Source organism: Rhagoletis zephyria, unplaced genomic scaffold (genome assembly GCF_001687245.7).
Source record: "Rhagoletis zephyria isolate East Lansing unplaced genomic scaffold, Rhagoletis_zephyria_1.1 Rzeph_scaffold_00057, whole genome shotgun sequence".
Taxonomy (NCBI): Eukaryota; Metazoa; Arthropoda; class Insecta; order Diptera; family Tephritidae; genus Rhagoletis; species Rhagoletis zephyria.
Window position 1 is genome coordinate 1,898 of NW_016157141.1, and position 25,606 is coordinate 27,503.

Genomic DNA, 25,606 nt, shown 5'->3' on the forward strand with positions numbered 1-25,606 from the left:
TTAGCTCCAGTAGTTGCTGATTTATCGCAGTTTTCGTGTTTCTGTAAATTACCGTTATATGGCAGGTGGGCGTGTTTATTGCACGATTTCAAAGATTTTCAACAGATTAGCTTAGCTAGACCCTGCCCAAGACTCGTACCGAGTTTGGTAAGGATTGGTGAAGTGGCTACTAAGATACGGCATTTCATCAAAAGTGGGCGGGGTCACGCCCATTTTCCAAAAATTTCATGATAATATGTTTTACCACAATTCTACTCCATATACTAATTTTCAGCAATTTGCATCTAATATTTACTGAAATATCGCAGTTTTTGCATTTTTCGAAAATACCGTTATATGGTTATATGGGAAGTGGGCGTGGTTACAGTCCGATTTCGCCCATTTTCCTAGCTACCTTGGATAAAGGGCCACCTACACACCAAATTTCGTTGAGATATCTAAATTTTTGCTCGAGTTATCGTGTACACGGACGGACGGACAGACAGACATGGCTTAATCGATTTCTCTATTCATTCTGAGCATTTATGTATACATTTGTCTATATCTATCTCGATTGGTTTTGCTTTTGCTTTTAGCGGGCCATTGTCAAATTTTAGCCATTCTTCCCCAAATAAAAAAGGGCGACAGAAAATACCAACACTCTGACGTTTTCATTCACTCACTAGCGAAATACAAAATTTTTACAATCAAACGCTACTCACAGCTGATGAAACAACATCACCTTAAATAAATTCGCCTTGGCTCGAACCTAAAAAAAATGTGTACGACAGAAAATAAAAAAATCTTGAAGCAAATGTTTGTATTGTTGTAATACATATGTATGTACTATAGGGTGTCTCACCAATAAAAGTAGCCGTTTTTTACCGGTATTATAAAATTGATTATATTTTAAGACCACCGCCAAAATATTTAGGCAAAATATGGAGCTGGGATGATTTGAAAAATACCTCGAATCATTTACCTACCATTTTTTTGGTTTTTTATGCAGACCTTCTACGCTTAAACTCTACTATAATCTTAGGTGATTTTTTGGGAAATATATTTTTTAAAACTAGTTTTATTTATAAAACAAACTCCATTATTGGAGATGTTTTCATTCATTGTTTCAGCTCACGCGAGTCTAAATATTATTCGGCAATATTTTAGCTTCGTCCCAAAATATAATAGATTTTATAATTCCAAAGGAAAAACCGCAGCTTTTTTCGGTGAGGCGCCCTAATGTACATACATTCATAGATATGTATTACAGCAATACAAATATTTGCTTTATACTTTTTTAAAGTTATTTGTCTCGAACACATTTTTTCTAGCTTCGAGCTCCGATGATTTTTGTATGCTGTGCATCCTAATATACAACATATTCACATACTTCACGCCGAATCACGATTAGCTTACTAAAATAAGGAAAGTATTGATGCTCATTTTTAAAATTCCGCCGATGTCATTTCGGTCTTAAAAATATCTGCCGATATTTGGAACAGTGTTTTTATCGATATTATTATGGGTATCGACGATTGCAAATGTACATCTAAACATACTAGTATTTAAACCCGTATGACCTTAAAACGCTAAAACTCTTGGTCAAGAAACTTGGCACAATGTGAGAAATTTTCAAAAATTTCGCATTTTCGAGAATCGAACGAACGGTGCAGATCTGATGACCTACACAAAAAATTCCTTCGCGTATTATATATGTACTTACGTAAATAGTTATATAGTTATGACTTTTCGCATAGGTGGTGGTGCTTTCTTAAAATTCGTTCGTTCACATATTTTAATATTTCATACATTTATTGTGTATAACTTAACCAAATTTGAATTTTCAAATAGGCGGCAACCCTCTCCAAAAGCATTTTCGCACTAAAACCTTCCTAAATATCTTTTGTTTTTTTAATTTTGCCTTCGCCATAACTATTGGTATTTCTATGTTTTGTCTTTAACGATATTTTTATTGGTATACTGTGTGTGTATCAAAATTCCTACTCATCAAGATTTACCTCAAAATAGTTATATACAGGGAACGGATTTTTAGGACCTAAAAACCTATAAAAAAGGCAAAATAAAATAGCGAAAAAGGCAGAATAAGGCACTAAAAATGACAGAAAATACGAAGAACAATCAAAAAATACATTTATTTTAGAAATGTTTATATTACAAGTAAAAAGAGAAAAACTATGAACTAGTTTCATTATATGGAAAATTTGTTCTTTGAATCTTTGACTATTTTATCCTTTCGAGTTTCTAACTCATAAAACTTTAATCTGAATAGTTTGAAGTTTTCTGGCATAATTTTCATTCGATTTTCGCAAAGAAAAGCCTTGAATATACTAAATGTGCGCTCGACGTAAGTTGATAGAAGTGGAGCCCAATTTAAATATGGAACGTTTGAAACGTTCATATTATCAGGAATAAGGGCGTTTTCCTCGCCCTTTACAATTTTATCCACACCCCTTATTGTCTCCAAGCCTTCGTTAGCTGAGAAAACGGCTTTGAATTTTTCCAACACCAATTTGGCAAGAGGTCTCTGCGCTTCTATAAGCCGCATGGGCAATGTGTATATTTTTTAATCTTAAAAAAGAAATTGTAAATGCTATAATCATTTTTTATACCCGAGCGCACTTGTGCACAAGGGTATATTAATTTTGTTCACATAACGGTTGTTTGTAACAGCCAAAACGAATCGAGATAGATATAGACAAATGTATACATAAATGATCAGGATGAAAAAAGAAATCGATTAAGCCATGTCTGTCTGTCCGTCCGTCTGTCCGTCTGTCCGTCTGTCCGTCTGTCCGTCTGTCCGTGTACACGATAACTCGAGCAAAAATTGAGATATCTCAACGAAATTTGGTATGTAGGTTTCCCTTAATCCAAGGTAGGTTGGTATTGAAAATGGGCGAAATCGGACTTTAACCACGCCCACTTCCCATATAACGGTAATTTCCAGAAATACGAAAACTGCGATATTTTAGTAACTACTGAAGATAATTCACTCAAAATTGATATTTACAATAATTTTTAGACGAAAAATAAGAATATTATAAATTTTTGGAAAATGGGCGTAGCCACGCCCACTTATGGTTACATGTGTATATCTTGGTAACCGCTGCACCAATTTCTTCCAAACTTGGCACAGTTGTTGGCCTTGGTACAGCATAAAAAACCGCCGAAACTTTTTAAAATCGGACAATAACCACGCCCACATCCCATATAACGGTAATTTAGAGAAATACAAAATCTTCGATAAATCAGTAAATATTGAAGCTAATTTATTCAAAATTGATGCTTGCAACAATTCTTTACCAAGAAATACGTTTATGGTAAAATTTTGGAAAATGGGCGTGGCACCGCCCACTTATGATCACATATAAGTATATCGGTAACCGTTCTACCAATTTGTACCAAACTCGGTATGGTTATTGTACTTGCCACGTGTAAGCAAAACGTTGAAAATTATTGAAATCGGACTAAAATAACGGCCGATTCTCATATAACGGTAAATTTAAGAAATGCTTGAAACTTCAATATTTCGAAATTGAAGGACGCTAATTTACTCAAAATTGATACACCTCGGCTTACCATCTAGCGGAAGGTTTCGGAAGGGTGAAAAAACATATATTTAATACTTGCGCCGGGTATTTAATGTTCGGCTCCGCCCGAACTTAGACTTTCTTACTTGTTTAAAGTTAGAAAAGGCAAAAAAAGGCAAATATATTAAAAAAGGCAAAAAAAAGGCAAATATCTTAAAAAAGGCAAAAAAAGGCAACATCAAATGTGTATATATGGAATCAGAGAAAGCTAAATCATGGACATTCTTAATCGAATATGCTCTATCTCGTTAGCAGAAAAAAGGCAATTTCCATAAAATCCGTTCCCTGGTTATATATATAGCCATATTTGCCCAAAATGATTTTCCAAATCTAAAACAGTAAATCAGAATAAGTCATTCCTTAGTTCACTTTCAAAAAGGGACTCACGTCATATAAGAACAAACAAGACCATGGAAAAAGAGTTGAATATAAAATTGGTGAAGGAGTGGAGCTGCTGCAATTTGTACTAGTGCAGACCCAGATCCATGCTGCAACTAAAGCAGCTGAGTCAGCAACGGCTCTAATTCCTGAAAAAATGTGGAAACATTTTAATAGACAACCAGGCAGCTAATACGGTAGTAATGGCTCTAAAGACCAACTCGCTTTGTATTCTATAATGCAAGAATAGGATAGATGAACTCTGCGTAGGTAGTAGATAATTGAAGGGGCGTAGCGGAATGAAGTGCTAGCCAAACCCGTGGTAAACCACTGTCAGCACGTCAGGCATCTACCACTTCCTCAATTAACTCAGCACAGAATTAGACATGGCTATGACATTAACAAAATGAAATCCCTGTGAGATCCTGCAGGGCAGCCCCTCTCACAGTGGAAAAACCACCAAAGAACTGCTAGAAACAAAGCTTTAAGACTAGATGACGAGTTTCTGTCATCCCTTGTCAAATTTTGTTTGGAGACAAACCGGTTTCGGAAATGTGCCATCTCAGTGTCATTTTCGTTCAGCGGAAACCTAATGATCTATGTGAAATCTTACAGATCAGCCAAGCTACCTTATCTAGCTAAAACCGTTATCTTTTCATAAACTTTTTAAAATATTCCGACACTACCCATTGTACCTAATTATTTATCATTTCTAAAGTACAAACTCTGCTTCTTTTTGGCTGATCGAATGTGGCTTTGTTTAGTTTTTTAATGCTTTGAAGATCCGTTTTAAGATTAAATTAGGGTAGGCTAAAGTGGATTAGATCCTCGCTTTGGGTTCAACCAACCTACCCAACAAACATTTAGGTTAGAGACCGATTAGAAAACAATTCAATGTGTTTCTCTAAAGTAGATGGCTAGAAGACGATCAGAGAATAGGGACTAACGTTGAATACTGTGTTGTGTGGGTACGAAGATCTCTGGAAAATCTCAAGCTATGCATTTTGTTTCCCTTTCAAAAGTGACTTAACACTGCAACCTTTTCATCGTCTATGCCAGCTTCTGTATTTGTGGGTGTTCGCCAGTCTTTTTTCGAATCTACCTATAGCGATTTGACCAGTTAACCACCTAACACCTATAGCTTAGTCAATATAAAGGGTGACCGTGACCGTATCTCGTTCCATTCCCAACATATGAATTTGGCGTAGCAAAATGTTTTCAGAGCATTCAACCCTTGTATTCGCTTCCTTTCTTCCTAATTCCACTGTTATGATTTTACAGACAGTTAACGGAATTCCTTCAAGGAAGACAAAAGCGAAACGGATGCCTACTCTGTTGGAAACTCGTCGGCCATCTCATTGACTGATATGTCACTAAACCCCGGTAGCTTTTCCTGGCGAAAATCAAATCACTCACTTTAGCCGTTTAAGGATCCGTGGCAAATAACTATAGTTTTTGAGTTGCATTTGATTCAAGTGTCCTTGGTGTTGCGTGACTATTTGTAAAAAGGAATATCTGCCTATTAACTATGTGACTTTTCTTGATCGTAGAAGTTCACCGACTTTTATATTGTTGGTACTGCATTGGTCGGCAGGCGGTATATTATATTCCCTATTTTGGATTCGTAAATGCAGAACTGAATTGAACCATTTGTTCCGCCAAGTTTTTGAATTTTCTCAAAACAGCACGAAGGTATTGAACTAAGTTCTCTGGCGGGTCTTACCTTTCATAATTGAAGATATTATACCGCAGACTATGGAAGGATGAGCTGTATGAGTTTTCAAAGACAAAATACAGCGGCTCCGCTGGCTTGGCCATGTCGTTCGACTCGGAACCCGCTGGTGGTAGCAGAGAAAGAGGGAAGCCCCACTGCGATGAAAAGAACAGATGGAGAAGGACTTGGCTGCACTTGGAATTTCCGATTGGCGTCAGTTGGCACGGAAGAGAAACGACTGGCGTGCTTTGTTGAACTCGGCCAAAATCGCTTAGGCGGTTACAGCGCCAAATTAGAAGAAGGTATCTCTACATATGTTGTGACATAAAATATGAGTATCAAAATCAATCGGTCACTGACTTTCTGTGAATCTGTGAATACATACATACATACCCTACAAGACATTGCTGAGCACTTTAGGCAAAAATTCTCACACATTTACACTTTTGTTTTTGTAGTACGGCATAAATGAGTAGTTTGACTATTAGTACTGAGGACTTTCTGATGACAACATTGAGGGGAAAGTACTCAATTTTTTCCCATGGCCTGAACGAAAATGAGGACTTTGATAAGCACTTTTGTGATTAGGGATAATGATAATATGAGTACTCATATGATACTCAGCTGTCTTGTAGGGTATGTATGTACATACACAAATATCTATATGTATGAAGATCACTCTTAAGTCTACATATTACGTCAAAACCTTCCAAAGTCGCGACCAATTGAGCATCTTCTAAGAAAACACGCTGGGCGGCTGTTGGCAATGCCAAGCGATGCCACTATCCTCGGCTATAAACTTATATAATACCCGCGCTGAACTTTTCTATTTTACTGTTGTAGAAGGTAACAGTATAAATACAAAAATAGGAAGGCGCGAGTTGCAGGAAATCCTCTTATTTACGAGTATAACCGCGTTTCACTGCATGTGGCATAAGTATGAACTCTTTATATGGACCGCCACCACAAATTTGGCGGCCTAGAGCGGTAATAAGGATGCTCATATGTTTGTACTTGCATATTTATGTATGTATGGAATTCTTCTATACATAAATACATATGTAGTTCGTCGGTTGCATCCTTAAGTTCCTTTGACTTTCTGGATATACTGAACAGATTTTTTCCTGCTTTTTGTTCTTCTTAATCTTTAGTTTTATATGAGCGCCTATCGCTAAAAANAAATACATATGTAGTTCGTCGGTTGCATCCTTAAGTTCCTTTGACTTTCTTGATATACTGAACAGATTTTTTCCTGCTTTTTGTTCTTCTTAATCTTTAGTTTTATATGAGCGCCTATCGCTATAATNCAAAATCGCTTAGGCGGTTACAGCGCCAAATTAGAAGAAGGTATCTCTACATATGTTGTGACATAAAATATGAGTATCAAAATCAATCGGTCACTGACTTTCTGTGAATCTGTGANAGAAGAAGGTATCTCTACATATGTTGTGACATAAAATATGAGTATCAAAATCAATCGGTCACTGACTCTCTGTGAATCTGTGAATACATACATACATATGTATGTACATACACAAATATCTATATATATGAAGATCACTCTTAAGTCTACATATTACGTCAAAACCTTCCAAAGTCGCGACCAATTGAGCATCTTCTAAGAAAACACGCTGGGCGGCTGTTGGCAATGCCAAGCGATGCCACTATCCTCGGCTATAAACTTATATAATACCCGCGCTGAACTTTTCTATTTTACTGTTGTAGAAGGTAACAGTATAAATACAAAAATAGGAAGGCGCGAGTTGCAGGAAATCCTCTTATTTACGAGTATAACCGCGTTTCACTGCATGTGGCATAAGTATGAACTCTTTATATGGACCGCCACCACAAATTTGGCGGCCTAGAGCGGTAATAAGGATGCTCATATGTTTGTACTTGCATATTTATGTATGTATGGAATTCTTCTATACATAAATACATATGTAGTTCGTCGGTTGCATCCTTAAGTTCCTTTGACTTTCTGGATATACTGAACAGATTTTTTCCTGCTTTTTGTTCTTCTTAATCTTTAGTTTTATATGAGCGCCTATCGCTAAAAATTTTTCTTTTACACTCTCTCATTCTAATCGGGTATGTTTTCTCTCTCTCTCTCTCTCTCTCTCTCTCTCTCTCTCTCTCTCTCTCTCTCGCTGCAGCGCTCTTTCAGTGGTCTTGCAAAAATAATGCTTTTATAAAATTTTGTGGATCGCTCTTATTTTCACATACACCTTAAACAACTGCCATACAACAATCAAACGCAGCAGCAGCTGTTTCCAAATTGTTTGTGTACGTGTTTTGTAGGCACATATTTTTTGAGGCTCTGCAGCATTTTTGTATGTCAAGCTGGGTGGTCCCGCGCTGTTGTTGTCGCCATGGTTGCCGTCCTCATAGTCTGGCAGGCCTGACCGCTTCAAATTGCTTACTTGCCAACAACAATAACTCATTTGAAATGCCTTTAAAGACCCATGCACTTATGTACGAATATTTGTATCTACTCCTACACAAGTCGTCATTGTACTGAATTTCACTATAATTACCACATTTGGTGCGTAAAAATGTTTACATGGAAACATACATACATACATACATACATATGTATGTTGCCTTGTCGCAACTTATCTTTTGACAAATAAATAAGCCTAAACCAACAAGTCGTTTAAATGCGATGGAAATAGAATTGAAGCAGTACATATTGAGTTTCAAAGATTTCGAAATTAAATATCTTCTTACCTTACATTAGAAATTTTAGGAGATTTTTAGATATATGGTAAATATTTTTCTGAGTTTCAAAATTTTAAATTTTTTTTCATACATACATATGTGTATGTACATGTGAACTCAAAGTTTTCAAAATTAAAATTTTTCGACATCACACTTTTCGAAATTTCGAGTTTTGAAAATTTCGCAACTAAATGTTATCTAGGCTTAAACTATTCTAGTTTTAAAATGTTGAGCGATTTGTATTTTCGAAACTCAAAGCTTTCAATTTTAATATGTATTTTCGAAGCTTATTTATGAAGTTTTTGAAACTTAAATTTTTCAAAACATTTTTGGTATAAAATTGCATGGAGTTTCATAAGAATTTAATTTTTTTTTTCAATTTTCTAAATTCAAAGCTTTTCAAATTTCGAGTTCCAAAAATTTTCGCATTGAATGCTTTCCAAGCTTGAAATTTTTGAGTTCTAAAATTTTCGGATATACATACATACATATGTACATGGTTATTTTCGAAATGTAAAGTTTTAAATTTTAACATTTTGAAAATTCGAATATTAAAATTTCGACACTTAAATTTCTCCTACACAAATCGAGTGTTCATATGAATTTTCGATGCTCAAAATACATTTTTGTTTTAATGATTGCAAATTTTTGTAAAAGCTTTGAAATTTTAAATTTCGAAAAAAAAAGAATTTCATTAATTTGGAAAATCATCGTTTTTTAATTTCTAAATATGTTTATGAATTTTAAAAATCGTGGATTGGGAGTCTACGAAATTGTTGATTTTTTATTATATTAAATTTTGCAAATTGGAAGTTTCGAAAATTTTGTATCTCGAACATTTTAAAATATGGAATTTTTAAATCTTTCGAATTAAAATTTCGAAATTTTAAAATATCTGAAGTACAAAATTTTCGAAACTTCCCATTTCCAAAATTTAATTATGGTTCATAAAATCCAAATTTTCTAAATTTAAGATGTTCGAATTTCAAAAATTTCGAGGCTCCAAATTTTCAGTTTTCAAAATTCCCGCAACCTAATTAACAAAGGATTTTGAAAATGTTTTGAATTGAAACCCTGAATTTTTCGGACCAGAATCAATAATGATATTGACGCATTTGGACTATTTTGGTATGTATATCTGCTTTTCCAGATTTAAATAAAAAATAATTTTTCATATTAAATTCAAATAAACAAAATCATTTTACAGTTAAATTTCTTTCTTAAAACTGGCAATTCGTTTTTAAAAACATTCCTAGACGCTGTTAACATAAAAATTTATTTGGGCCAAATATAGTAAAATTGCGTTTTTAGTTTTACACTCTGACGTCAGTAATTCAAAAATGATTTAAAAAATTCAGTGAAATGTGCTTAGAGAAGAAGTATGGGTATCAAATTAAAGAGGAAATTCCGTAGAATCTGATATTCAATTTTTTGGTGGTGAAAAGTAAGTACTGAAAATGTCCTTTAAAATTTTATCCTTGAAATTTCGCGATATTTGTTTTTGAAATAAAATACATGTTAAGGACTTATATAAACTGGATAATATCCTCGAATTTCGCCCTTCTAACTTTATCAGCTTAAAAAAATACCTATCGTCATTGTGAATCCAAAAAATTTTAATTTTTTTTTCATATTTTTATTCTACATTGCATAGAATTTTTTAAATAATTTTTAGAATTAATCTTATCTTTGAAATTACAAAGTCCCTTAAAATTAATCCTGACGTCAGAGGGAAAAAATAAAAAACGCAACTTTAAATAAAAAAGTAGGTTTCACATTTATTTATTATTTATTTTATGGTAAGAGTGATAGAAGCCATTTTTTCGATTAAAGTTATTGAAAAGTTATGAATATCCAAGTCCCGAGACTAATCCCGGAATCCCGGGTTTGTGGTAACGACATCCAGAAAATTCCGGGATTGTAAAAAGCGAAAAATTAACATCCCTANATGAATATCCAAGTCCCGAGACTAATCCCGGAATCCCGGGTTTGTGGTAACGACAACCAGAAAATTCCGGGATTGTAAAAAGCGAAAAATTAACATCCCTAGTATNTATTTGTTTTTGAAATAAAATACATGTTAAGGACTTATATAAACTGGATAATATCCTCGAATTTCGCCCTTCTAACTTTATCAGCTTAAAAAAATACCTATCGTCATTGTGAATCCAAAAAATTTTAATTTTTTTTAAGGCTAAAGAAGTTTTTTGNACTTATATAAACTGGATAATATCCTCGAATTTCGCCCTTCTAACTTTATCAGCTTAAAAAAATACCTATCGTCATTGTGAATCCAAAAAATTTTAATTTTTTTTTCATATTTTTATTCTACATTGCATAGAATTTTTTAAATAATTTTTAGAATTAATCTTATCTTTGAAATTACAAAGTCCCTTAAAATTAATCCTGACGTCAGAGGGAAAAAATAAAAAACGCAACTTTAAATAAAAAAGTAGGTTTCACATTTATTTATTATTTATTTTATGGTAAGAGTGATAGAAGCCATTTTTTCGATTAAAGTTATTGAAAAGTTATGAATATCCAAGTCCCGAGACTAATCCCGGAATCCCGGGTTTGTGGTAACGACAACCAGAAAATTCCGGGATTGTAAAAAGCGAAAAATTAACATCCCTAGTATGTATGTATGTATCCACCTTATGTAGATGTGTAAATATGTCTGCACAGTTTGTTGTTATTTTTTTGTTCGTTTGAGACAAAAATATCTGGAAATTCCCGCCGTCTAAAGCAAGAGCAAATTATTTCTTCATTAAATATTTCCCAAGCATACATTTTACGGTAACTGAATATTGAAAAGCTCCAAATTTTATGGCCAAAATCTTTGGTTTTTTTCTTTTGTTTTTGCATGCCTCTGTTGGTTGTCGATGGAGCATGCTTTACTAAGCATAGGCGCCCCACCTTTTTTAACAACGGGTGTAAGAAAAAAATATATATCGCACAGCGGGTGGCAACAAGTATTTTTAAGCGCAAATTCTGTACATAATCTAAAGTTTTTTCTAAAAAACCATGGACGAGCGCAGGAAGAAACAAAAAAAAAAACAGTCACACAGCAAATGCCAGTAAGCCATAAAATACCAACAACTGCTCTAAACGCTTTTGCTCCAATCAATTTTTGTTTGTCGTTTTTTGGTTTCTTTCATTCCTTCGTTGTTGTTGTCGTTGTTGCTTTTGCTATTCCATTGCTCAATCTCATAAGTATTTTTGTACATACATACATATGTATATACATTTGTATCTCTAACAAGAACTCAAAATTTACGCTTAATTGAGTTGTATCCAAAGCCAATATTTATTAGATGGAGCGCGCTCGAAAATTAGGTAAAACATGCAAACAGTGTGTGTGTGTGCGCCATGTTTATACAACAACCAAAAATAATAATTTATCATTTTATAGCCCACACTGTGTGGGCAAACGCGTGATTGGCGCAGCGTTGCGGAGCGCAGAGGAAGTTTAGTTGCCTTCATTGATATGTTAACAAAATTTAGAAATAAAGACAAAACGTGGAGACAGACATGTTATGTATCATTGTTGTTGTTGACGTTGTTGTTGCTATCATTAAATCGGCTTTTTTGTGGTAGTTGTTGTAGCAAGATCGGGACAGCCTGTGCGGTCTAGCCATTCAAAGTGACAGCAGACAAGCGCGCGCATATCGATTAAGTTCCCAAGTGTGTCCGAGCAATTGTGTGTGTGTTGTTGTTGTTTGCCTTTCTAGAGCTTAATTATTTTTAATTATTATTTTTTTCGTATACTTTTCTTTATATTTTACAACAACACGATACAGGTTTTCTAAACATTTTCGAGTAGACGAATTTTTATACACAAATACAAACAAACACGCTAGCCAACGCCGGATATCACAGCCGCTGCAGGCAACTGGGTGGTCTTCCACTCGCTGTACATATATGCATGAACATATGTATGTACATTAGTATGGTCCAAAAAAAAAGGTAAAGGAATTTTAATGCTCTCACCCCCTAGGATTTTTCTATATCGAAAAATATGTACCCCAATTTTTTATTTTCAAATCATAAAATATTTAGAGATCGCTCAAAGTTTGTACTTTATATAGAAAAACCACTTTTCGTAGAAATGGTATAGAATTCATGAAAATCAATATTTTTCGATCAATACTTAACCATTTTTTAATGCTAAAGAATTTTTATTGGCCCCCCATTGCATATTCTGCGGTGAAAAAAATTATTAAATAAACAATTAAGTACTATTGTTGGGAATCTCCAAAAGAGAAACAGAGTTTTGCGATCGAAATATATTGATTTTCAAGAATTCCATATCATTTCTACGAAAAGTTGTTTTTCCCCATATAAAATACAAGGAAAACTTTGAGCGCTTTGAGTGACCTCTAAATATTTTTTGATTTCAGAATAAACTAATAGGGTTATATTTTTTCGGTGTAGAACAATCAGAGGTCAGGGGTCAGAGCATTAACACTTCGACTTTACTTTTTTTTTTGGACCACCCTTATGTACATATAACAACTTGCAATCACATAGTGCTAGCTAGCTTTCTTCAAGTTATTTCTCTATATTTCCATACATACTTGTGTACGTATAAAATTTTTATTTCCCTATTTTATTGTTATTGCTATTCCTATTGCTTTTGTATTTCATTTATTATTACGAGTATTATAATTCGTTATATACATATGCACATATGTATATATTTTTTTGTTTTTGCTGTTGCTTCCCATTGATTCAATCCAACTCATTCAACAGCTAGCAGAAACATACATACATACATACCTATATAGATCATGAATTTTATACTCTTTCGAGAAATGCGTAAGGAGTGGAAGGCAAGGAAAGGTCACCACTTTTAATGCCTAGGGTGGAGTGACACATGTGGGAATACTAAGCGGAGAGGTATAAAAAGATCACTCGCACGCAAAGAAGTTTTAATTAGCCTGTATCGCATTCTTAATGGGTTTTAAATTGGCTGATCTTTAAAGTTAATGACATTTTTTTTAGAACGTTTGATTATCTATTTTTATGGCTTTGTGTTGTAAGTATTAGGATCATAGCTTTAAGATGACTAAATAATGGAAAACTCAAGAAAGAAAAACGTGAATGCTTTAAACATTAAAAATACGAGTATTTTAATGAGAAGCATGTAGCAATATTTTTTTCTTTAATTCACATTCAAAAATACCATTATCTTGTGCGGTTTGGTATAATTAACTATACTCGACACGAATTCAATTGACTTAAAGAAGTTTCGATAGTTTTCACAACATTTTATAATGATTTTCAAAATTCCTATACGGAGGTTGCAGTTTTAGCGGAAGTGTCGGAAACGGATTTTGGTCCCGCCCGAACACAAAATTTTATACATACCTTCCCGATAACGCCTATCCCGACTCATTTGAAATCAGTACCGCGGGTCCCGATATCCCGCGCCCATCTCTAATCTGTACGCTTCATCCAACGTGTCCCTGTCCATACCATAGAAAAGTTCGTTTCTAAATTTGATATCGTCAGTTTACGTACAGTTTACGTACAGTTTTCGCCACTACATCGGCATGCGGGTTCACACACTTTCTGGGCATTCGCATCTACGCCTTGCTGCTGCGGAGTTGCTGTATCACTTCGGCAGCCATATGCTGTACCTTCCTGAGCTAGCAAGTTAGACAGGTACAGGCCAGATGTGATGAGCTCCACGTCTTCTAAGACCGTTCTGAACGCTGAGCAGAATCTAAGAGCACACAAGCGTGGAATTTGCACCTCGCGCATATTAGGTGTTTTTAAATGTGTCGCCCCATATAGGAGGTTAGGCCTCACCAACCCAGCTAGAACTTGTATTTCCTGCTGCCTTGGTCCATTGCTGTTCGCCATTATTTTTGGTAAGGGCTGGCGTTGCAGTCGCAGCTTTTTTACTCCCGTACTCCAAGTGGTCACGGAAGCTAAGTCTTGGACTCTATGATGCTGTCGCCAACTATAAGCACCACCTTTTCTATCTTCCTACGGCTGCTGAAAAGTATGGCTTTCGTCTTATGGGCAGGCAGCCACAGACTCTTCCTGGGTCGTTGCTATAGCATGTTTCACAACGATTGATATATTATGCGAAAAACCAATTAATGGTGGCCTCTTATGCACTCTGAGCCACAAAATGCCGTCATACCAAATGTTCCACAAAATGGACACTAGCACGGATTCTTGTGATATACCAGTTTAGACTTCATGGTCGACGGCTCCAATGTCACTATCGCAGCGCAGAACTCTATCAAATAGCTAGAGATTATGTGTTGTAGATAGCAAGGCATTTGCAGCATCGGGAGAGCGTGGGGGGCGTATTTATATCCTGCTGTACCAAGTTGTGAAGCTTCCAGCTGTTTGCGCGTTAATAAACAGATATGCAACGAGCGGTATGCCTCAAGGAAGAGTTCTCTCACCCCTACTCTGGAACTTTACGGTAAAGTAAATCCAATTCTCCTGAGACTGCGGAATAGCGGCTGTCACGTCATATTACGCTCACAGTCAGGGGCAAGTATCTCCAAACACTGAGCGCACTTTTACCCACCGCTCTTTGTCTCGTGAATAGCTAACCGAGGGAGAGCGGAGTCAAGGTCAATTCCACTAAGATCGAGATCTTATATTCGGTCGATCAAAAATTCTGCGCCCCATTTTAGCAACCCTTCATAAACACCAGCCCAATTTTTTGCTTTAACAGTAGGTTTTCTATCAGAATTCCACACACAAGCGACTGAGTAAAGCGTTCGGACTTAGTTCCAGGGTCTACCACCATTTTTACTCTAAAGACCTTTCACTAAACCTCAGCTTGACCTCAGGGCACCCTGACCATTGCAGCGTTTTCCAGACAGCTATAAGTGTGACCGCCTTATGGCTTAATAGCGCGGCAACGCATAATCATATCTCTAGTCATTTTCATAGAGCGAGACTACATAGATATGTGGATTCCAAGTTCAATGTCCGGTATGGAAGCAACAAATGTTTGCCACACCAAAAAAAAGGTCTATTTGTGCTCTTCAGACAATGAAAAAAGCTCAGAGTATTATTCTATTCTATTATATGTATATGAATAGACTTTTCTGAAAAGAATTTGCATTCGAAGTAAATATACGAATGTAGGCTTACGCATTTGTGGCACAGCAGCTAGATGCCAAATGAGTGGTTAAGGGTGCGTAATACCACTCGGTAGAATCCGGAAGAGCCAAATGATGAAAATATTTTCTAATAGCGATTGCCCTTAAGCAGGCAATGGCAAATCTGCGATTGTTCCATAAATAAAAGGGTTTCGTTAAAATCCGAAAAGTACCGAGAAATCTCAAAAGCAGCGTCAAAAGACAGAAAATTTGTGAGAGGTCACGAAAATATCTGAAAAACATCGAAATTTCAAAATATAAAAAGTAAAGTTTTTTAAGTTAGAAGAAAATTATATTCGATAATAAGTATGTACATTCGAAAAAGCAGTATGACAATTTTTTCCCTATGTTATTTTTTGAAAAATAAAAACATCATGAATCTCCTCCCTGAACACCAGTAATGATATATGTATGTAAGGAATTGCACAATTTTATGATAAATCGTAGATTATTTTTTTATTTCAAATGAAAAAAGTAGAATGGTGCTACATGGAAGAAATAAAAAAAAAACAATTCCAATTATGCGCATTGTGCCAATTTGAAATGAGTTGTCTAAGATGTGACAGGGATGATCGACCACCTAACGATCGTGTCAGCGCTAACGTACAAACAAAAAATTCCTCGTATTCGGATTGTAATATTCCCAGGGCAATGGAATAACGAAGCAACATGGTGCGGAACATTACCAACACTTCAAAGCATTGAAATTTGTACGCAGAATGCGTATTGTCTTACGTACACACATAAATATGTATGAATGTGTGTGGAAGTGTATGTATTATGGAAGATCCGGGCGTTGACACACTAAATGCACCCCCGACGGTTGCTTGAGGAATACCAATAACCAAGACTAACTATTCATGTACATATATACATATGTACTATGTATGTATGCAGGCACGAATGTGCGTTTGCAAGAAGGTGCATCACTGTTGTTAGATGCATATGCACCGCAGGGCCAGCAGAATTACCTTCAAAAATCAACACCGACGACGACGACTTAATTCCACTGAGTATCGCCTAATCTGCGGAACGAAAGGACGTCGTCGTCGTCTATTCGAATTTGTAGTGCAGATACTTGTATTTAATACCGAGAAATTGACGGAAAAACAAGCAAACAAGAGTGACGATGACGAAAGACAGAAGAAATAAATATCTACTCTGAAATGAAGAACAATTCAACGAATAGACAATCAGCCAGCTAACCTTAGTACGCCGGAATGCCGTCGAGACGAAGGAAAGCAGCTTTNAGAAGAAATAAATATCTACTCTGAAATGAAGAACAATTCAACGAATAGACCATCAGCCAGCTAACCTTAGTACGCCGGAATGCCGTCGAGACGAAGGAAAGCAGCTTCAAAGTGGCCAATAAAAGGAAAATGGAAATGTTAGAAATCAAGGTAGTAAGTGCATTTGTATCAACACTACATACATATGTATGTGTGGTATGTTTGTTAGTAAAATGCCGCTAGCAGGAACAGAATTCGGAAAATTGCAACGAAATTAAGATCTTCAAAGCGCACAGCACGACTCTGGAATGGCAGCGGCGATAGCAACAGGCGAGGTGAGCTGCGTCGCATGTAAAGGGAAAGCAAAAGGTGGGCTTGTAGGCTGATAGGCAGGCTAGCAGGCAGGTAGACGGTGCTGACGATGTGCACAGCGCCACACAACACAATTGCTTTGGAACCACCACGACGACGAAGAAATAGAAGTGGCCCTGCAGGAAAAGACTGAAATAGTATAGTACGTTGTCGAAAATTTTATGGTGATACATATGTACATATAAACATTTTGGTTCAAAAATGAAACTCATTAAAATGAATATGTGTGTCTGTTAAAAAGGATTGTATCAAGGCGAATTAATATAAGGTGATAGCAGGAGTACAAAAACAAAAATTTACATGTATTTTGTTTTTGCTTTGGCGGCATAAACTGTCAAAATCTGTAAGAGTGTGTGTAGAAATTCAAACAAATTTTTTCAATTTGATATCAGAAGCCGTGCGAAACACATAAAATCAGCTGAGCTAGTAACACCAGCTTATATAAATTCGCCTTGGATTGTATGATGAAAATTATTAAACTTACAAATTTATTTTCAAAGTATAAAATTTACTTTCTAAAAAACTGAATGCCCCTTTACACCAATAAATTTTAAGCCTTTTAGCCTGCTAAAATTTAAAACAAACACACCATTTTGTTCGGAAAATTTCTCATTTTAAATTTTACCAGTCTGATAAATTTTAGAACTGATTGGTGAAACCGAGCATTAGTCTTTTAAAGAAAACAAGTTGAAAATAATCAAAACAAAACAATAAAATAAATGAAAATAAATTAAAATTTATAAAATATAAATGAGAGTAAAAAAATATATGTGACGCTTATAGATTTGCTGAGCTTAAGGACGTTCTCAAAAAGCTCTCTAAGCAGCTTAAATGCTGCAAATAAAGTAAAAGATTAACTACATCAAATACTGAGTTTAAAAATTAAAAAACATTTTAAATATTGGCTTTTAAAAAATATAAAACAAGAAAATGTAAAAAGTTTGAACAGCAGATGGCCTCCTGAATGCAGGGACGGAAAATAATTATTATTTCATAAATTTTGGCCACAAAAATCAACAACTTTCACTATAATTACTCGCATATTTATGTACATAAATATATTCGTATGTCCTACTGTAGTTTACAATGATTTTTATTTTTCGATTTTAAACAATTAAAAAAAATATATTATTACTTGATTCTTATTTTTTCGATAAAAAAATAATGATTATTTTATGATTTTTATTTTTTCGTTCAAAGATAATAATGATAATAATAATGATTTTTCACAAAACTCGTAATTTCCAATGTAGCCTTTTCGGAGTAGCGAGACCTTAATAAATGGCATAAGTCTCAAAATTTTCAGATCAAAAATTCAGTTGGTTGCCTTTTAAATTTTATAAATAAATAATTATTATTAGGTATACCTGTGTGAAAAAATTAAAATCACAAATTAATCATTATTAATGATTGAACTCAATAACAATTATTATTTTTAAACGAAAAAATGAAAATCATAAAAAAATATTACATTCTGATTTAAATTATTTAAATAATTATTACGATCCCTGCCTTAATGTATAGAGAAGCAAAACTTTTAAATTTAGAAATTTCATTTTATTAAAAATATCTAGTACGTTTCTTAGGTAAAATACATTTTTTTAATGTTTTATTTAAAATTTTTTTTTTATTTTATTTTTTGTTTTCTTTTTAAAAATTTCATAATTTTTTTCTTTTTAAAAATTAGAATTTTTTCTTTTTAAACTTTGAATGTTTTTTCTTTTAAAATAATTTTTATTTTGATATTTATTATTTTTTGTTAAACATGTGTTAAATGTATAGCAACTGCAGAAAATAATAATTAAAAAATAAACAATAATAATACATATCAAAATAAAATATATTAAAAAAATAATAATTAAAAGAAAAAAATTAAACATTTTTTAAAAGAAAAAATTTAAAAGCTCAAAAAAAAATAATAAAAAAAAAAATTTAAGAATTATGTATCACGCTATCGCTCGAATCGAGAACAAGATCTCCTCCATTGAATTTAGCACTGATTATGATTAAACATTTTTTAAAAGAAAAAAATTTAAAAGCTCAAAAAAAAATAATAATAAAAAAAAATAATTAAAGAATTATGTATCACGCTATCGCTCGAATCGAGAACAAGATCTCCTCCATTGAATTTAGCACTGATTCCAGCTATCGGAAAATTGCATCTTGTTATTGCTGATGTAACAGTCTTCCAATTCCGCAAAGTTTTTTGGGAATGATGCTGGAGTGACAGTCCTTGGCCAGATATGAATCTGGGTCGTTCCGGTTACGTAGACCCAATTGTTTGCTTAAAAAGCGTATAACGGTTATGATTTCACTAGAAACGACGTGTGGACTTTCCTACTGGGTAGTAAAACTCTTATTTATGTACATAATGTCATACATACAAACGTAAAGAATAAAAATTTGAAAAGATTGTAAAGCCTGGCGGGTAATACCTACGCCAGTGCAAAGAAGCATAGCTAACGTAAGCGATCACAACGGCAACAACAACTGCAGTAAAAAATTAAAGCAAATCTCCGACAACATAGGAAGGCAATTGAAATGTAACTTTTGTAGTTTGTTTTTAAGATTTGTGTTTAAAAATGCCAAAAAGAAGCAATGCAGTAAGAGATGGAGAGTAGAGGAGTAGTTTTTCATTTTGTTTTAAGAAATACTAAACTTAAGGTTTCTAAAGGTGTGAAAGGGAATTCGGAAACTCGTCAGACNGGAGTAGTTTTTCATTTTGTTTTAAGAAATACTAAACTTAAGGTTTCTAATGGTGTGAAAGGGAATTCGGAAACTCGTCAGATTTTTTATTAGAAACAAGTAATTTTTAACCAAAAAAAAAACAAAACCGACTTCGCGATCCAATTAGTAGTATGGGACCACCCTTGAGGTACTATACTAAATACCTTTCCGATGAAAAAAGAATTATCGAAATCGGTTAACGTGGCCCAAAGTTATGCGGTAGCATACAAAAAAAAAATATTGCAACGAACTGATAACCTGCTCTTTTTGTGAAGTCGGTTAAAAAGTCTAAGATATATAGGGAACTCAAACGTATTAGTATATATTTATATGGTCCTTATTATTTTTACGCATTTTATGCAGGAAAAAACCATCCGTACGATATCAGCTTAAACCAACAAATCTGTATGCAAACATCTCCTGACTTCTGTTCTCTTTTTGTTACAGGGCAAAGCGCGAGGGAATCGCACCGCTATCTACCTACGTTCAGTATTTCAATCCCATCTCGAATCACTTGGTAGTTCCGTACAAAAGCATGCCGGCAAAATGCTCTTTGTTGCCATTCTAGTGTTAAGCACCTTCTGTGTGGGCTTAAAGAGTGCCCAAATCCATTCGAAAGTACACCAGCTATGGATACAAGAAGGTGGCCGGCTAGAATCAGAACTTGCCTACACACAAAAAACGATTGGCGAAGATGAATCCTCTACGCATCAGCTGATCATACAGACAGCGCAAGATGCAAATGCGTCTGTGTTGCATCCGCAAGCGCTGCTGGCGCATTTGGAAGTATTGAAGAAGGCGACGGCGGTGAAGGTGCATATGTACGACACGGAATGGGGTTTGCGTGATATGTGCAATTCGCCGACAACGCCAAGCTTCGAGGGACACTATTTCATCGAGCAGATTTTTAAGCATTTGATACCATGTTCAATAATAACACCACTTGATTGTTTCTGGGAAGGCAGTCAGCTGTTGGGTCCTGAATTTCCAGTACAAATACCGTAAGTGTTGAAGCAGAGTACATGTAGAGTATATAATTGAAATACAAAACACTTTTTCTTGTCTTTCTCATACGCAGCGGCATCGACAAGCGCATCATGTGGAGCACAATGAACCCCTCCAGCCTCGTGCAGACGATGAAACAACAAATGAGTGATCAGAAAATATCTTTCGACTTCGATATGGTTGAGCAGTATATGAAGCGTGCCGGTATTACCACTGGTTACACGGAGAAGCCCTGTCTAGATCCGAAAAGTGCAGAATGTCCTGAAACTGCACCGAATAAGGGCAGTCAGCAGCCACCCGACGTGGGCGCCATACTCACTGGCGGCTGCAATGGTTATGCCACCAAGTACATGCATTGGCCTGAGGAACTCATAGTCGGTGGCGTGCAACGCAATCGCTCGGGACACTTGCGCAAAGCTAAGGGGCTACAAACGGTCGTACAACTTATGACTGAGAAGGAAATGTTTGATTTATGGAATGATAACTATAAAGTACATCACATCGGTTGGACGCAGGAGAAGGCGGCGGAGGTTTTGAACGCTTGGCAGCGCAATTTTTCAAAGGAGGTCGAAACTTTGCTGAAAATGAACCGGCGCATAGCCAATAACTATGACATCTATGTCTTCTCATCGGCCACCTTGGACGACATACTCGCCAAATACTCGAACCCCAGCCCGATTAGCATTGTAATTGGCGTGATTGCAACGGTACTCTATGCATTTTGTACGCTTATACGCTGGAAAGACCCAGTTAAGGGGCAAAGTAGCGTTGGTGTCGCAGGCGTGCTACTCATCGGTTTCTCCACTGCTGCGGGCTTGGGGCTTTGTGCGCTACTTGGTATTGTTTTCAATGCAGCGAGTACGCAAGTGGTTCCCTTTTTGGCGCTTGGCTTGGGCGTTGATCACATTTTTATGCTTACTGCTGCCTATGCGGAAAGTAATCGCAAAGAACAGACGAAATACATACTGAAGAAAGTCGGCCCGAGTATACTCTTCAGCGCGTGCGTCACTTCCGGCTCATTCTTTGCTGCGGTTTTCATACCAGTTCCCGCATTGAAAGTTTTCTGCCTACAAGCCGCAATTGTGATGTGCTTCAATTTGGCTGCAGCACTACTCGTTTTTCCTGCAATGATTTCTTTGGACTTACGTCGCCGCACTGCAGGCCGCGCAGACATTTTCTGCTGTTGCTTTCCGGTGTGGAAGGAAAAACCAGTGACGGCAGCGGTAACCAATACGCGCTACAATAATAATCGACGAAATGCTTATGCTGTGAAAAATTGTAATAATCGTGCCACAACCGCTTCGGCACAGCAGCCACAGTTGAAATATCAAGAGGAGGCATTACTCTCATGTTCCGAGAAGCGCATGCCCTCCTTATCGCTCTCGAATTTCGCTTTTAAGTATTACACGCCTTTCTTAATGAAAAGTTGGGTAAAGTTCCTGGCCATTGTCACTTTCGTCGGCACGCTCGTCTTCAGTCTGTATGCCTCAACGCGGCTACAGGACGGCCTCGACCTAATCGATCTGGTGCCCAAGGATACGAACGAGTATAAATTTCTCAATGCACAAGCATCGATGTTCGGCTTCTACAGCATGTATGCCGTGACGCAGGGAAATTTTGAATATCCAACCAATCAAAGACTGTTGCACGAATACCACGAGGCCTTTGTCCGTGTACCACACGTTATAAAGAATGACAATGGTGGTCTGCCGGACTTTTGGCTGTCATTATTTCGCGACTGGTTGTTCAATTTACAGCGCATATTTGACCGAGAATTCAGCGAAGGTAGGCTTACGCCCGAAGGCTGGTTATCCAATGCGACCAGCGATGCAATATTGGCCTACAAGTTGCTCGTGCAAACTGGATACGTCGATAACCCGGTAGACAAAAGTGTGGTGACACAAAATCGTTTGGTAGACAACGAGGGTATTATCAATCCAAAGGCCTTCTACAATTATCTGTCTGCATGGGCCACGAATGATGTTTTCGCCTACGGTGCTTCACAGGTGAGTTACTAGAGCTACGCAAAAAGTGTGTGTATAATTTATAATTTCGCTATTTCTGCTTCACAGGGCAAACTACATCCAGAACCGCGGCAATATTTTCACATAGCTGGCGAATATGATCTCAAAATACCGAAGAGTCTGCCACTGGTGTATGCGCAGTTACCGTTCTATCTTCATGGACTAACTGATACATCAGAAATTAAGGCGCTTATTGGACATATACGCGATCTAAGTGTGAAATTCGAGGCGCGAGGACTACCAAACTATCCCTCAGGTGAGTGAGCTGGAAGTTAAAGTGTGCCAGGGAGTAGGAAATAATAATAAATTGTTTATTCTGTGCTAGTCTCATTATTTGCAAGATTTAAGCAAGTTACCAAGTATAACAAGAGCAACAGAAAAAGTAAATGTTAGAATCGAGTTCTGATACTACATTACTATCCATTTAGTAACTTTAAAGCAAACTGGTTGGAGCTCAAAAATGTCTCCACTCACCTTTTCGTTTCTACTCACCTTTTCGTTAACACCTCGTTCAAATTGTATTATATTTTTTCTTTATATTTGTTCAATTTTCAGGCATACCCTTCATATTCTGGGAACAGTACATGACGCTGCGCTACTCACTCGCCCTCATTCTTTGCATTTCACTCACTGCCGCCTTTATATTGGTCTCCATACTCCTGCTATCCGTTTGGGCTGCCGCTTTGGTCGTTTTCAGCGTCGTCGCCTCGCTGATACAAATTTTCGGCGCAATGACTATCTTAGGCATAAAACTCTCGGCAATTCCTGCAGTGATACTGATATTAAGCGTAGGCATGATGGTATGCCTTACAGTACACATTTCACTGGTAAGTTTGTTGTTGCAACACTTTATAACGAATTCCCAATTAAATTCATACTTCATTTTATCTTCCCGCACAACAGGGTTTCATCACGTCCGTGGGCAATCGCGAGCGTCGCATACATCTTTCCATGCAAATGTCACTTGGTCCACTTATACACGGTGTGCTCACTTCCGCTCTAGCTGTATTCATGCTATCCACCTCACCATTCGAATTTGTCATACGTCACTTCTTTTGGCTGCTGCTTGTTGTGCTGTGTGTCGGCGCTTACAATGGACTCATACTCTTCCCCATCATACTGAGCATGTTCGGCCCTGAGGCGGAGTTAGTACCACTCCAACATCCAGATCGCATTTCAACACCATCCCCTGTAATGTCGCGCAGCAAGCGCGCCAACAAGACGGTGGTGGTGCATGGCGGACGTTCGTCACGTTCTTGCAGCAAGAGTATGCATCATCACAAAGATATCAATATAAATGATCCCTCGCTAACAACCATTACCGAAGAGCCGCCCTCTTGGAAATCCTCTTCATCGTCGATACAAATGAATAACGAATGGAATGGCACAAATATGAATAATACGCCATATATTACAAATGGCACGCAACAACAGCAGCAGCAACAACAGCAGATGAACAACTACAACATGAACAATTACTATATGCATCGCCCGCAACAGAATTATGCTCATCATCATCTTCAGCATCAACAACAAGCACCGCCACCACCACCGTCCCACCAACAACAACAGTCACAACAAAGTCCCATTTATGGTGGGCCAACGGCATTTCACAAATCACAGCAATCACAAGCACAACAACAACAACAACACCAAGAAGGTGCAGCGCCACCACCACCACCGCCAACGCCGTCAACAAAAACTCACAACACGCATACGCTTGGTGGCGTCGGCGGCCAACACGAAGCATGTAACTTTCCCGAGTTGCAGAGTATCGTGGTGCAACCGGAAGTCACTGTGGAAACGCACCACTCGGACACGAATACAACAAAAGTAACAGCGACGGCGAACATCAAAGTGGAATTGGTGACGCCGGGACGTGCGATGCGTAGCTATAACTTTAGCAGTTAGCGGTCGCGGCTGTACGGTGACGGCGGCACATTAGGGATTTAATGTATTTATTTACTTAGTTATGTAGGAATGTTTGAAAATTGTTACACGAGTTCGAAGGCACAAAATTAGCGTTGAAAGTCTGACTGATTGGTTGTGTGACACTAAATTCTTTAGTTGTAAATGCCAACTGTCAAAACTTGGCTTGGAAAGGAAAATAGGAAACGAATTAACGTATGTCAAAGCAATACTCGTTGCAAAGTATGCAGGGCATTGTTTAAGGTGTTTAATTTAATTTCAAAAATATTATCAATTAGGAAAATAAATTTCGACCAAGCTATTATTATACTAAAAAATCGTACTTATTCAAAATTCTGCAAGAAAAAATATTGCGAAAAAATAAATACATATTTTTTAAATTTTACACATTTTGTAACTTTTCTTTTAATTTCAAGTTTTTTTTTTAGTTTTTCTGTGTCTGCTCGCATGCTACGCTGGATATTGCTTTCCCCACTTTATGAAATTTTTTCATTTATTTCTAACAAACTCAACAGACTTTCAACGCATAAAAAACCTCTACAATTAACGCTTCCCAGTAAAGAGTTGATTTAAGTAATTTAAACAAAATCTAAATTATTGGCTCGTATTCTTGCTTTTGTACGAATTAAAAGTTTGAACACTTTCTTATCGTTTATGAGCTGGAAAATTTTGAATTTGTAATTAGCACAAATGCACAAATATGAGCCATACATTTTTTTAAATCCCAAAAAACCTAAAATATTTATGAAATTTTGAAATTTGTGTAAGCATTTTTTAAGTA

The 25,606-nt window shown here is 36.3% G+C and overlaps 1 protein-coding gene across 2 annotated transcripts in view; it reads left to right on the top strand.

Moving 5' to 3' along the window:
- ptc (protein patched) overlaps positions 1-25,140 on the top strand; it is a 26,959-nt gene extending 1,819 nt beyond the window's left edge. Inside the window, exons 1-6 of one of the 2 annotated variants that reach the window (XM_017624133.1) lie at positions 16,878-17,282; positions 20,315-20,868; positions 20,946-22,878; positions 22,945-23,152; positions 23,452-23,723; positions 23,800-25,140. In XM_017624133.1, coding sequence (XP_017479622.1) covers positions 20,414-20,868; positions 20,946-22,878; positions 22,945-23,152; positions 23,452-23,723; positions 23,800-24,807 — 3,876 coding nt within the window. In that variant the 5' untranslated portion in view covers positions 16,878-17,282; positions 20,315-20,413 and the 3' untranslated portion in view covers positions 24,808-25,140. Of the gene's footprint in view, positions 1-16,877; positions 17,283-20,314; positions 20,869-20,945; positions 22,879-22,944; positions 23,153-23,451; positions 23,724-23,799 lie in introns of those variants that run through there. The other variant, XM_017624126.1, reaches the window with a different exon arrangement.
- The last annotated feature ends 466 nt before the right edge of the window (positions 25,141-25,606 follow it).